The following is a 13,962-nucleotide window of genomic DNA, read 5'->3' as shown; positions in this document are numbered from 1 at the left end:
CAAGTTTCTCCTCTTTGAGATGGTTAGACTAAATAATAATTTTACAGAATTACATAATAATTTTGTAGAATCTTTCCACAGGGTACCATACTCAAGGTTGAGATACACTGATAGAACACCAAAATTTTAGTCAATTACTTGGGTGTGGAGGGGAGGAATTAGGATTATTCCATAGCTGAGGCAACTATTTGTCAATCTAGTATTAATAATAGAGGTTTATTGGCACGTACAAAGGATATAATAGAGACCTTCCAAAGTCTTACCACTCTGATGGCTCCTATGCTCTTTTAGGGACCAGGTAGGGGTGTACAGTGGTTAGAGTACTAGGCTTCAGGTTAGGAAGACTAAGCTTTCTCAGTTCAAATCCAGCCCTCCAGCCCCAAACACTTACTGTGTGTGACCCTGGGCAAGTCATTTAAACCTGTTTGCCTCAATTCCCTATTATAAAATGAGTTGGAGAAGGAAACCACTCCCAAGTATCTTTGCTAAAAAAATTCCAAATGGAGCTGTGAATAATAGGACATGACTGAAATGACTGAACAACAAAAAAACTCTTCCAATAACTCATAAAGGCACAAACTGTTAAAAGAAATCCAGAAAGCAGCATTGAAGGTTATGAAAGTTGGGGCAAGATACCTGAATGCTTTGGGACAAACGCTGTGTTTTTCTCACTGCTGACATTCAAAAAGAAGGTCTTTAGGAAAAAAAAGGCAGATCTGTGAAGGTATCTAAGAAAACAGTGGTATGGAGAAGGGAAGAATTTATGACTAAACAAGAGAGAGAACATTATAAAATATAAGATGACTAATTTTGATAATATTAAATTTAAAAGGTTTTGTACAAACAAAACCAATGTAACCAAGATGAGAAGGAAAGCAAACTGGGAAAAATTATAACAAATTTCTCTGATAAAGGGATCATTTCTCAAATATATAAGAATACAAGTCATCCCCCACCTTACAAATGGTCAAAGGATATGAATAAGCAATTTTCAGATGAAGAAATCAAAGCAATCAATAAGCATATGAAAAAATGTTCTAAGTCTCTCTCAATCATAGAAATGCAAACTAAAACAACTCTGAGGTACCACCTCATATTTATTAGATTGGCTAATATGACAGTAAAGAAAAGTGAAAAATGTTAGAGGTGATGTGACAAAATTGGGACCCTGATGCATTGTTGGTGGAGTTGTGAACTGATCCAACTATTCTGGAGGGTAATTTAGAATTATGCCAAAAGGGCTATAAAACAATGCATACCCTTTGATTCACTAATACCACTACTAGATCTGTATCCCAGAGATTAAAAAAAAAAGGCAGGGGAAGGGGAAGACCTACTTGTACAAAAATATTTATAGCTTCTCTTTTTATGATGGCAAAGAATTGGAAATTGAGGGCATGTCCATCAATTGGGGAATTGCTGAACAAGTTGTAGTGTATGATTGTGATGGAATACTATTGTGCTATAAGAAATGATGAACAAGTTGATGTCAGAGCTGGAAAGACCTACATGAAGTGATACAGAATGAAATAAGCAGGGGAGAACATTGTACACAGTAACAGCAATATTGTGGAATGATCAAATGTGATAAATTTAGCTTCTCTCAGTAGTGCAATGATCTAGGACTGTTCTGAGGGACTTGTGATAAAGAATGCTGTCTACCTCTAGAGAAAGAACTATTGGGAGTCAGACTGCAAATCAAAGCATAATATATTTCACTTTAATTTATTTGGCTTTTTATTTAGAGGGGTTTAGTTTTATATGATTATTCTCTTACAAAAATGAATAATGAAAATCTATTTTACATGATTAGACATGTATAACCCAGATTGAATTGCTTGCCAGCTCTGGGAGGGGAGAGGGAAGGAGACTATTTGAATTACATAACTTCAAAAAATTTATGTGAAAATTTGTTATCACATATAATTGGTTAAAAATAAAGTATCTTCATAAAAAAAGACTGCATTTTCAAATTATGAACCATATTTTAATATACAAGAATGACAAGCTCCTGGTCTGAAATGATATGCATGTAAGGCTAAAAAGGTACCTGGAGTATTACAATCTAATCAAAAAGGCTTTAATCCAAAATGAAACAGTAAGAGAAAGAACAAAGACAATGTCTTTTTACTAAGTTATATCCCTGTGAAAGTAAGAACTCTGATCAATGCAATGACTAGGCATGGTCCCAGAAGAGGGATGATGGTCTGTTCAACCCACCTTCTGACAGATGTGAGAGATTCAAGATGACCGTAAGAACTTTTTTGGCCATATACAACATGGGCATTTGTTTTACTTGACTATGAATATTGGTTACGATGGCTTTTTTGGTTTTGTTGTTTGTTTGTTTTTTAATTGAAAGAGTGGGGAGACAAAAAAATAGGCAAATCACTAAAAAAAGTAATAATACAGGGTTATTGTGAGGATCAAATGAGATAGCTGTAATAAGCCCAGTACATAGAAAGGATATATATACACAGATATGTATGCATGTATGAGAGAGAAAAGCTAAGTGACCCCAGTGGATAGAGCAACTGGGCTTGGAGTCAGGAAGACTCATCTTCATGAGGTCAAATCTGGCCTCACACACTTACTAACTGTGTGAACCTGGCTAAGTCACTTCATTCTATTAGCCTGTTTCCTCATCTGTTAAGTATACTGGAAAAGAAAATGGAAAACCACTCCAGTATCTCTGCCAAGAAAACTCAAAATGAGATCATGCGGAGTTGGCTACAACTGAAACAACTGAATTATATGTGTGTATGTGTATGTATTTTTTTAAACATAGTTGAGAGCATTTAGGTAGAGATCATTGGAAGCAGAAACAGAAGAGATATTGTCATTAGATTAATACTACCTGGACAAAATGATGAAGTAAATAGTGTCAGGAATCATAGGCCGGGTAGAGAGACATGATAGAATTATAAACGACTTCATTTGCTCCACATCTATTTTTATTCTCTCTCTGAGCAGAGCAACTCCTAAAAACTTCCTGAGAAGGAAGATGGAAGGAATGAAGGGAAATGCTATTCTTGACTTAGTGCTTAAAAACAAGAAGGAACTGATTACTGATGGAATCTGGGGGAAGAGTGACTGCCCCATCTTAGAATCTATGGCAGAGGAGAGGAAAGTCAGACACAATTTGTCATATAACAGATTCAGATGATCCTATGGACTCCCTAACAATTAATCAGTAGTCAGGCTATCTTGGGGAGAATGGGTTTTTCATCACTGAATTCCTACAAAGAGAGAATGGTTGGCTACTCAGGAGGTACATTGTAGAAGATATTGTTCTTCAGGTACAGATTGGATGAAGTTTGATGTTCCTTCCAAATCTTAAGACTAGGTGATTCAAGGAAACCATGGCATGGCACCTTTAATGTAGACACCAGCGATTTGCTTAAGCACTCCAACCCAGGTCCTCTACCTACATCCATTTTGATAGATTCTATTCTGCCCCAGACCACTGGAGATGATATAAATTAGTGGACTCTTTCCCTATAGCTTCACCCCATATCAAGGACAACACTTCAAATTGGCTATGACTTTAGTGACCAATAGGCTCTAAAAAAAGAATATTTCTCATTGAAGCTCTTTTGTATCCTAGGTAACAAGAGTTCTAGGGTATCTAGCCTGGGAAATGCTAGACTTGAACTCTAACATCTCCTTATCACCACCACCATCATTAGATTGTAAGCTCTTCCAGGGCAGGGACTATCTTTTGTTTCTTTTTGTATTTCCTGTGCTTAGTACAGTGCCTAGTATATAATAGGTACTTAAGAAATGTTAACTATTATTGTCTATTACACAAAGACTTTATGCATAAGCACTAGAGCTTAAAGCAACTTTTAACCTCTGAATTTTACAGAAGAGGAAACTGAAACACTGATAAGTTGACTAGTCCCAGGCCATAGAAGGGGCTAGTACCATGTTGGTAAACCTATGGCACATGTGCCAGAGTAGGGGCTACTATCCTCCCCCACTCCATTGAGTCTGAGGACAATTTTCACATCACCTACCCCTCTGCCCAGCAGTCCAATGGGAGCACTTCCTCCCTCTCCTGTCTGGACTAAGGGGGCAGCTTACATGCAGTGTGAGGGTTGCAATTTGGGCACTCAATCTCTAAAAGGTTTGCCATCAATGGGCTAGTAGCAGAGTTAAACTTTGAATCAGATCTTCTGACTTCAAATAAAGAGCTCACTTTGCTACATACCTCTTCCTCCAGTGAACAATCTAGGGAGGCTAGGGAGGAAGCACAGCAAAGTGAGCTTTCCCCAGGGTTCCAATACAGGCCTAGGTGGATACTGAGGCCAAAGTTCAGTCAATCAGTGGAACAACTTAAGTGGCTCTGATTTTCTTTAAAATTGAAAAGCTTGTATTATCCATAGAATGGATTTATTTTGGGTAACCCTCTGTTCCATTAAGAGTTGTCCACAATCAACCAATAACTTTTAATCCCATGTAAGGAAGAGCATTCTTGAAATTAGAACCAGTCAAGAATGGGAGAGGGGAAAGGAATAAGCATTTATAAAGCACTTACTAGATACCACACATTATATGAAAGTAATTTTCAAATATTTTCTCATTTGATCTCTACAACAAACCTAAGAAGTAGGTATTATTATCCCCATTTTACAGTTGAGGAAATTGGGGCAGAAGTTAAGGGACTTGCCTAGGGTCACATAGCTTGTAAGTGTCTGAAACAGGATTTTAACTCAGAGCTATCCTGACTCCATTCCTGATGCTATCTGCTGTGCCACTTGTCTGCCTCAATGAACTGACTCATGAGATTATAATTTCACTTTTTGAAGGTATTCAAAGATGCTGGCATGGAGAAATCAAATGGGCACTAAATTTGGAATCAGGAGACATGAGTTCATGTTCCAACTCTGCCCCTTATTGGTTGTGATACTGCAGGATTGTGAACAAATCATCTTTACTTAACTGTTTTATCGGTGCTTTGATATTTAAATATGAGAAGTCGGCTTCCTACTTTCCTATTAATTTTGGCTGCATTGGCTTTGTTTGTGGAAAACCTTTTTAAATTTGATGTAATTGAAATAGTCCAATTTACTTCTGAATCTTTTTATTTCTGGCCAAGAGCTTTTCCCTTATCTAGAGATCTGATAATTTCTTTCATGCTCCTCTGATTTGTTTATGGTGTTATGTTTTATGTCTAACTGATATGTCCATCTGGAGCTTATCTTGGTGTATACAGTGTGAGGTAGTCTATACCTTATTGAGTTCTTGCTACGATAGCTGGGATCATTTTTTCCTGTTTATTGAAAACTATGTTACTACACTCATTTGCTTCTACATAATGCATATCTAATCTGTTCCAATGATCAACCTCTTCATTTTTTATCTAGAACCAAATATTTTGGCAATTACAGCTTTGTGATATACTCTGAGATCAGATACTGCCATGCCCCCCCTTTCTTCCTTTTTTTTCTTTTCATCAATTCCCTTGATATTCTTGATCTTTTCTTCATATAAATTTCAGCAAATAACTCAACAACACATTCAACATTTCTTGAGTACCTAGTATGTACATATGGCAGCGAGGTGGTATAGTGGATGGAGTACTGGGTTTGGAATCAAAAAGGCTCCTCTTCCTAAGTTCAAAACCCAACCTCAGTTACTTATTATCAGGGTAACTCTGGGCAAGTGACTTTATCCCATTTGCCTCAGTTCATCATCTGTAAAAAAAGAACTGGAGAAGGAAATGGTAAAGCACTCCAGTATCTTTGCCAATAAAACCCCAAATGGGATCCTGAAGAATTGGACATGACTAAAAAACTCAACAAATATGTACATGTCACTAAAATAGATAATAGTGATTTTTAGCTCTGTGTTCATTTTCAAGAGAAGAATATTAGAGTTGGGAAGATCTTTAGGAATTAAAAACCCTACTCTATCATATAAGACTGAGGCTCCTTACCCTAGAGGTAAAGACACCACTTTGAGTCATTTTCTCAAAGGGTATCATGAAATTTTTTTTTAAATCATTGAAACTAAATTCATTCTCAATTATAGCCACAAAAATCTTGAAGTCAGAAGGGTCCTTAGCAGTCACATCATCTTGTCCAATCCTCATCTGCTGCTAAATTTTCCTCTGTAGCCTCTTCTGTGTAGTCCTTCCAGCAACAGGATTCTGAAGTCTATGATGGTTCCTCAAGCAACTAATTTAGAAACCTTGTCAATAAAGGAAATGACATAAGTCTGGCATGATTTGTTCTCTAGTAACCCTTGCTGGCTCCTCGGAGTTATCACTTCCCTTTCTTAGAAACAACCTACTTAATAATCTACAATTTTGTTCAGAGATGGATATTCAGATGCACCAGCTTGGAATGAAAAGAATCCAACTCTGAAAAAACATCTGAATGGCCTTTACATATCTCCATTCTTGTAGCTTCTCTTATTCACCAAGATTCCTTAAAGGCCATAGACTGTGCCTCAGCAATCACATCCTTCTTGTGAGATGTAGTTCATCCAGGAGAGATGACTTCAGTGAAGAAAGTATTCTTTTAGAGCTATGGGTTGAGTCACAGTGATGTGGTCCTTTCTGAACTGTGGGGAGTCATTGAGGACAGCAAGATACTCTTTTTCCCCTGACCTCACTTTATCCTGAGGCTCAAATCCCTTTGACCTTTTTTTTCTTTCCTATCCTTTTCAGTCTGAGGATGATTCTCCTTAACAGAGAAAAAAGAAGCAAAATAGGAGCTGGGTAGTTTTGCTTTCTATTATCTTTTAATGCCTTATTCACCCCAAACTTATTCATTCTTTGTTCCTTTTTTTTTAAAACCCTTACCTTCCATCTTCGAATTAATGCTGTGTATTGGTTCTAAGGCAGAAGAACAGTAAGGGCAAGGAAAAGGGAGTTAAATTATTTGCCCAGGGTCACACAGCTAGAAAGTGTCTGAGGCCAGATTTGAACTCAGGGTCCCCCATCTCTAGGCCTAGCTCTCAATCCACTGAGCCACCCAACTGTCCCCCATTCTTTGTTCTTCCTACACCCCCAAAAAAGATTCTTTTATTGCCTTTGTGATTTTTCTGACAGGTATTAGCTATCCTTACAGGCCTCTGCCAGCTTTTGTATTCTTCCAGGGTTACATGCCTTCAATTCTATTTTAACATATGCTTTTAAAATGTGGATTCAACAGAGAGAATCCTATGCAGTCATATATATGAAGAAACCCACCCTTTTTCTTCCCTCTTCAGAACTATTGGGAAAGTTTTTGATTCAATGCTTTTTAATGTTCAATCTGTGGTATACCTGCCCTCTTCCAATAATGTCCTCCTCCAATTCTTACCCTACTGGTACAGAAGACCCTGTTTCTTAAGGCACAAACTCCACCAAATCCTACCAAGCTAAAAAGATCCTAAGTAGGGAACCAGTAATGAATCTGTCATTCAAGGAAATAGACTGGCTAAGTTCAAAGAGAGATGACTGCCAGGTTACTTTTGACTTTTTTCCCCAGACATATCAGCTCATGAAGACAGTCTCCTACAACAAAAATGGGTTCAGATCAGTCTAGAAGGAGTACAAATTTGGTGAAATCATAGATCCTTGAATTATTTTAAACCTGCTCTATTACAGTTCAAAAGAAAATGCCCCAGGGCAGCTAGAGATGCCTCAGTAGATAGAGAACCAGGCCTAGAGATGGGAAGTCTTGGGTTCAAATTTGGCCTCAGACACTTCCCAGCTGTGTGACCCTGGGCAAGTCACTTAACCCCCATTACTTAGCCCTTACCACTCTTCTGCCTTAGAACCAATTCACAGTATTGATTCTAAGATGGTAGGTAAGGGTTAAAAAACAAAAAAGGCAATATCCTGCTTCTTTAATGTTTGAATTCATTATCTAATTTCTCCAGCTGTCTCACTTGATGGTCTATAGCATACAGATATCATTGTATCTTTTTTTTCCCTTTTCACCCAAATGGTTCTTCACCATGCTTTTCACATCAGATTTATGGATTTTCATGTTACTTCAATGACTCTTTTATCTCATCTCTTTCTTTTGAAACAATTATATCCCCTATATGTATTCCAGTCTTAGAGTTCACTTTATTTGTAGATTATAAATACATTTAAGAGGTGGTAAATTTTGCACATAGATAACATAAATGTCTGGAAGTCAATCATCAACTGTGTCTCTCCCATTGATTTTCTGTTATGGGTTACTAGATAGATACATCTTCCACTATAGTTCTTCTGTTGATGTAATATTTACTTTCCAAAGTGTTTGATTCCGTGCTTATGCCTGAGAAACTCTCTCCATCTATCATTTTCAGCTGAAAGTTCAGATCAACAAAGCTTCAGGAAAATATATTCTTTCCCAAACACATTAAATGTAGCCAAGAGCTTAGACAGTCCCAAAGTCTAAATCCTATTCCTAGAACCCATCATGCTAAAGCCTGTTTTCTCTCTTCAATGAGATTAAAGGATCTACCTGACATACTAAAGGACTTTCTCTGGCTCTTGGTGCTAGACATTACTCAGGCCATCCATTTTTCCTCTCTCGTTTGAAAAAAACCCTTACCTTCTGTCTTAGAATCAATACTGTGTGGTGGTTCCAAGGCAGAAGAAAAGTGAGAGCCAGGCAACTAGAGTTAAGTGACTTGCCTGGTCACACAGCTAGGAAGTGTCTGAGACCAGATTTGGACCCAGGACCTCCCATCTCCATATCTGGCTTTCTATCCAGTGAGCCACTTTGCTGCCCTACCCCCTCACTTTTGCAGTATGGCCAGCCCATCTTTGTCCCACCCCCCCTACTCATGTGCAAGTCATCCACTGGTACCAGGGTGGAAATTACTTATACCCAGTGGCTGACCTTTGATTACCCACATTGAGCGTTTAGGGGAAGCTTCTATGGAGCAGTTCAAGACTTTTGAAATCACTGGCCAAGTTCCTAGATGTAATCTTCCTCCCAGGCAATCAAAAGTGGTGAAAACGCCTAGTTGTGTCCTTATATCCCTCAGTCTTCTGCCTTGGACCACATGATCCCAAGAGACTCTTTCCAGCCTTTTTTGATTGGCATCATTCATCCCTACAGGTATCACCAGGAATATGGAACACCTTTGACAACCCTTAGGGCCTTAATTAATAATCAGCATATGCTAATTACTCATGATGGAGTAAGAAAGTGAGGAATTGCAAAACCAATGGAATAGAAATGACAAGGTGGCTCCAAGAGAGGTTAGGAGGGATAATAGATTGCTTCTTTGTTCTCCTATTGAAGGTCTCAGGATGGAGCCTCCCTAGTCTGAGTTGACAACTCCAGAGTTTGAGCCCCATGGATAACATCTTTCTAACTTACATCTCTTGCTTTAATATAAATCTCTTTCCTTTTGCTCAGTCTCCTATGGAAAGAGAACATAGCCATCCTACACCCAGATATTTAATGCCATGCTGTAAATTACACTTCAGCCTTCCTTCCTTCCTCAGGGCTAAACGGCACTACCCTAACATAAACGTGAGAACTCCCTATGATCAATAACCCGTCAGCACTGGAGAAGGAGGCAAGTCCTTCTGCCTCTGCTGCCCATAACATTAACTTATTCACATGACCTCTATTATCTTATTTGATTTTTCACATCAACCCTGTGACATTTTACATATGAAGAAAATGAGACTCTTAGATTCGAGGTTACTAAACCAAGGCCACATGACTAATAAGGAGCGTTATAGGATCCCAGGCTTTCTTTTGAGCCTACAACTCTTCCACACTGCCTCCTAAGTGATTTAGAGGTTGAGTTCAGTGATCTCTAAATACATAGGTCTCAAAAATCCTTCAGGTCCCGGCTATGGAATCTGTGGTCTCTGACTGCATTCTTACTAACCCTACCTCTAACAAATCTGTCCCACATATTCAGACCTACCATTGGTGCGCCTCTGTGCCCAATGAAAGTTGGTTTGCGTGCCAGGGTCTTGTTTTCTCGGATACAGGGAGAACTTATCCCTAGGGGGATGGTGTAGATAATGAGAAGAACGACCAGGAAGGAAATAAGACTGATGAACTGAATAGCTGAAAGAGTTTGAAGCAGAGAAGAGAAAGATTCATTCACTGAGGGCCAACTCAAGGAGATTCACATTATGAAGTGCTTGTCTCAACATATGCCCCCAAATTTCCTTCCTACAATGACTGGTTGGTGTTTAGCCACTCCTCCCTCATTCTCTTGCTTTCAAAGACCTCCTCTACCCTTCATCACCAGAGCTCCAAGAGCCAGCCACCCCATAAGTACTACAAATCAGTGGGGGATGCCCTTAGGGTCCAAGCTTTGGTCCTACTCTCTCTTTTGGGGAGACAACAGTCAGGTAGGGATGCTAGATGGGGAGAATAGAGCCCTTGCATGGATACAAATTACCTACATCTCTCACTGTTGCCCAGGCAAAGTAGGTGTGACAGTCCTACCCTTTGATATCCTCCCCACCAAGGCTGTGTTTTATACTTTCTTCTAATTCTAGCTATATTAAAGCTGCCTGAGACATACTTTAACCTGCTGCCACCTGTATACAAATATGTATATGGGAAAGGCAAGGGGAAAGGGATAAAAATGGTAGTTTCTTACAATTTTATTTGAGCCACAGATGTGGAGATAGAAGAGTCTCCAGACTCCAGGCTCTACCCCTCAGCTCTGTGATCTTGAGTAAGCTAATTGACTTCAAAATGGGGATGGAAGAAACAGCAAAGCATTTGTGAGCTTGTCAGGCTCAAGACCTGCCTCAAACATATACCATTAGGTCTGTGTGTCTTGGGGCAAGTCTTTTAATCTCTCACTGCTCCAAGAAATTCTAAAACCGTAAAGCTTCATTAGAGAACGTGTCAACCTATACCGGAACACTGGTAGAGAGTCTTCTCATATGAGGGTCCCCTATACCAATGAAAACACAGGTTCATGGGGGGCAGCTGGGTGACTCAGTGGATTGAGAGACAAGCCTAGAGACAGGAGGTCCTGGGTTCAAATTTGGCCTCAGACACTTCCCAGCTGTGTGACCCTGGGCAAGTCACTTGACCCCCATTGCCTAGCCCTTACCACTCTTCTGCCTTGGAGCCAATACACAGTACTGATTCCAAGATAGAAGGAAAGGGTTTAAAAAACAACACTAGTCCAAGTTCCTAAACCTAAAATAAGTATGATAATAATAAATTGTATTTTGAGCAATTTTCTCCACTGTCTTGCTCTAATGTTTCCTTGCATTATGGAAGTGACTTAGGGATCCCAATGGCTTTATCAACAAAGTACAAGCTCCCAACACAGATTGTGCCCACATAGAATTGAAAGAGCCTCGATAAGTTGGATAGGGCCCAACACCAGCAAGACTGGTCACCAGAAAGTGAATTCTTGGGTCCATCAATCAATTCTTCAACATTTGTTAAGCACCTACTATGTGCCGGGCACTGTGCTAAGTACTGGAGATATAAAAAGAGGCAAAAGATAGATCATTGCCCTCAAGGAGTTTATAGCCTAATTGGGGAGACAACATGCAAATAAATATATGCAAAGCAAGCTACATGCAAAATAAATAGGAAATAATGGAGGGAAGGCACTGAAATTAAGAGGGGATAGGAAAGATTTCCTATAGAAAATAGACTTTTAGTTGAGTCATGGTGGCCCATGAAATACATAAAAACACAAAATGGCCCTCTTTCCTCTGCCCCACTGGTGGAAGAGAAGTAGTAAGGAGGGGCAAGAGGAGATGAGAATCACAACAGGTTTTAAACTATCTTAAAATGTTGACCCTCTGACTATGGGATCTTTTCCCAATGACTGACAAGTTAATAGATTACTGGAGAAAATGGACCTTGTCTGTATTAACATTCTCACTAAAAATGAAATCAAGAGACCTTAAAAAGTTACAGCTAAGTACAAATTCTCCTTGGATATGTGAATAAGGAAGTTGGCAGAATCGGTTTCATCATGTGCCCAAAGGAAACAAGAAGCATATCATGGAATATTCAATCACTTTGTCTTAAAGCAGGCCCCCATGGAGGTAACAAGAACTTAGGAGCCAACACCTGTTGTTGGAGATGAATAAGCAGGGATATTGTAGGAAGTACTTGACAAGATTCACCAAGGTAAACATAGAGGATGATGCCCCAAAAAAGGGCCAGGGAATATAATTTGAGATTAATAAATGAAAAAGACCATAGATTAAGAAAGAAATCCGAAGAATCTGAAAAGTACTTTTGACAAACATACATGAAATGGAACTACTTATACATTAATATGGGCACTAATAAAGCGCAGCTAGGTCTTGAAGTGGATAGAGTGCTGGGCCTGGAGTCAGAAAGTTCCAAGTTCAAATTTAGCCTCAGACACTAGCTGTGGGACTTTGGCAAGTTACTTAACCTTGTTTGCTTCAATTTCCTCCTCTGTAAAATAAGCTGGAGAAGGAAATAGCAAATCACACTCCAGTATCTTTGTCAAGAAACCCCCCTTGGGATTACAAGGAATGGGACACAATTGAAAAATGACTAAACAACAAATACATTAACATATAGGAAACTGGTTGCCAGTATAAAATTATTTACAAATAAATCATGTACAAGCAGTCAAAGAATTCATTAGGAATAGCAACGGTAAAAATCAATAACATGCATTACAAAGATTATGATGAACCTGGAAAGTAGACAACAGAATCCTCTTTTTCATCCCTGATGACAACAAAACTACCACACTTAAAGCAGACACCACAGTACCAAGTGGGTTGTACAAAAAAATAGGAATGACATAAAGGTAGATGAAATTAGGAAAAGCAACTGGGCCAGACCAAGAACATCACGAAGTCCATGCAGGCTTGCTTTCTTGCTTCTTTCCTTCACCCATCATTTCAATACCAACTTCCCTCCAGTGATGCTATATGGATGCAAATCAGAGAGCAGTATGTCTTCAGGAGAATCAAAATGCAGGTGACTCAGAGAACAATGGAGAGACACACTGTAGATATAGACAAGAAATGACTTTAAAAGATATCCCTGAGGATGAGCTGGGGAAGGAAATGACAAACCACTCTTTGCTCAGAAAACCCCAAATGGGTCACAAAAAATCAGAACTAAAAAGTGACTGAACAGCAACAATAAAAGTGGTCAGAAGGGCAATATATGCCTACCAAAGCATTCTAGAACATCAAATCACAGTCTCCAGGTAGAGAGAAACTTTGGGAGCCACCAGTTTCAATAAGAAGACCCTTTACAACCTACCTAACCAGTGGTCATCTAGTCTTTGTCTTGAATACTTCCAGAAAAGTAGGTGCCCTAAGGCTCCTCTCCTAAGGCTGCCCATACCATTTCTGGATAGCTCCAATGACTAGGAAGCCCTTCTGAATACCAAATCTCAAACTGTCTCTCCACAACTTTCATCCATGGTCTTTAGTTCTGCCAGATCGAATGAGGTAGTATTTGACAAGTTTTTGAGGTTTTTTAAAAAAACACTTCACTTCCATCTTACAGACATTATTAAAGCAGAAGAGGGGTTAAGTGACTTGCCCAGAGTCACATATCTAGGAAGTATCTGAGGCCAAATTTGAACCCAGGTTCTCTCAACTCCAGACCTGTCCCTAGCCACACACTCTGGCAACACTCATGACCTCATTAACCAGTTCCTTACTAGTAAGAATTATAGCCAGAGAGTTCTGTTTGTTGGAAAGGAAATTATCAAGTCACAAGATTATGTTTGGGGCAGGGAAAAGTTCCCCCAAAGATGTCCATAAAAAGACATATCTGTGTTTGGATCGTATCTACTTCCCGCTCCTGGCCAAGTACCCAGTAATACATTCTGATGATACCTTCTGTTTCTCCCTCTTTAAATTCACCCAAATGATCTCCACTATATTTCCTTGAATGCTTTCTTAATTTCTTCACTTAAGTATGTCTCCTTAATATCCAATGTTCCTCTTTTCTTGCCTTTTACATAAATATAGTCAATAAGCAACACTTATTCTAAGACAAAAGGTAAGGG

At 39.1% G+C, this 13,962-nt stretch overlaps 1 protein-coding gene across 7 annotated transcripts in view; it reads right to left on the bottom strand.

The window, feature by feature from the left end:
* The window catches only part of GDPD4 (glycerophosphodiester phosphodiesterase domain containing 4), a 112,712-nt gene that overhangs the window by 50,654 nt on the left and 48,096 nt on the right, over nt 1-13,962 (bottom strand). For all 7 annotated transcript variants that reach the window (XR_008911428.1, XM_007490909.3, XM_007490912.3 and 4 more), the window contains exon 11: nt 9,883-10,028. Coding sequence is in view for 6 of the 7 variants with exons in the window: in XM_007490909.3 (XP_007490971.1) it covers nt 9,883-10,028 (146 nt within the window). In the remaining variant the exon portion in view is untranslated. The remainder of the gene's footprint in view (nt 1-9,882; nt 10,029-13,962) is intronic.

This window comes from Monodelphis domestica, chromosome 4, assembly GCF_027887165.1.
Source record: "Monodelphis domestica isolate mMonDom1 chromosome 4, mMonDom1.pri, whole genome shotgun sequence".
Taxonomy (NCBI): domain Eukaryota; kingdom Metazoa; phylum Chordata; class Mammalia; order Didelphimorphia; family Didelphidae; genus Monodelphis; species Monodelphis domestica.
Note: the sequence above shows the minus strand (reverse complement) of the source record. Positions and strands in the feature narration are given on the sequence as shown.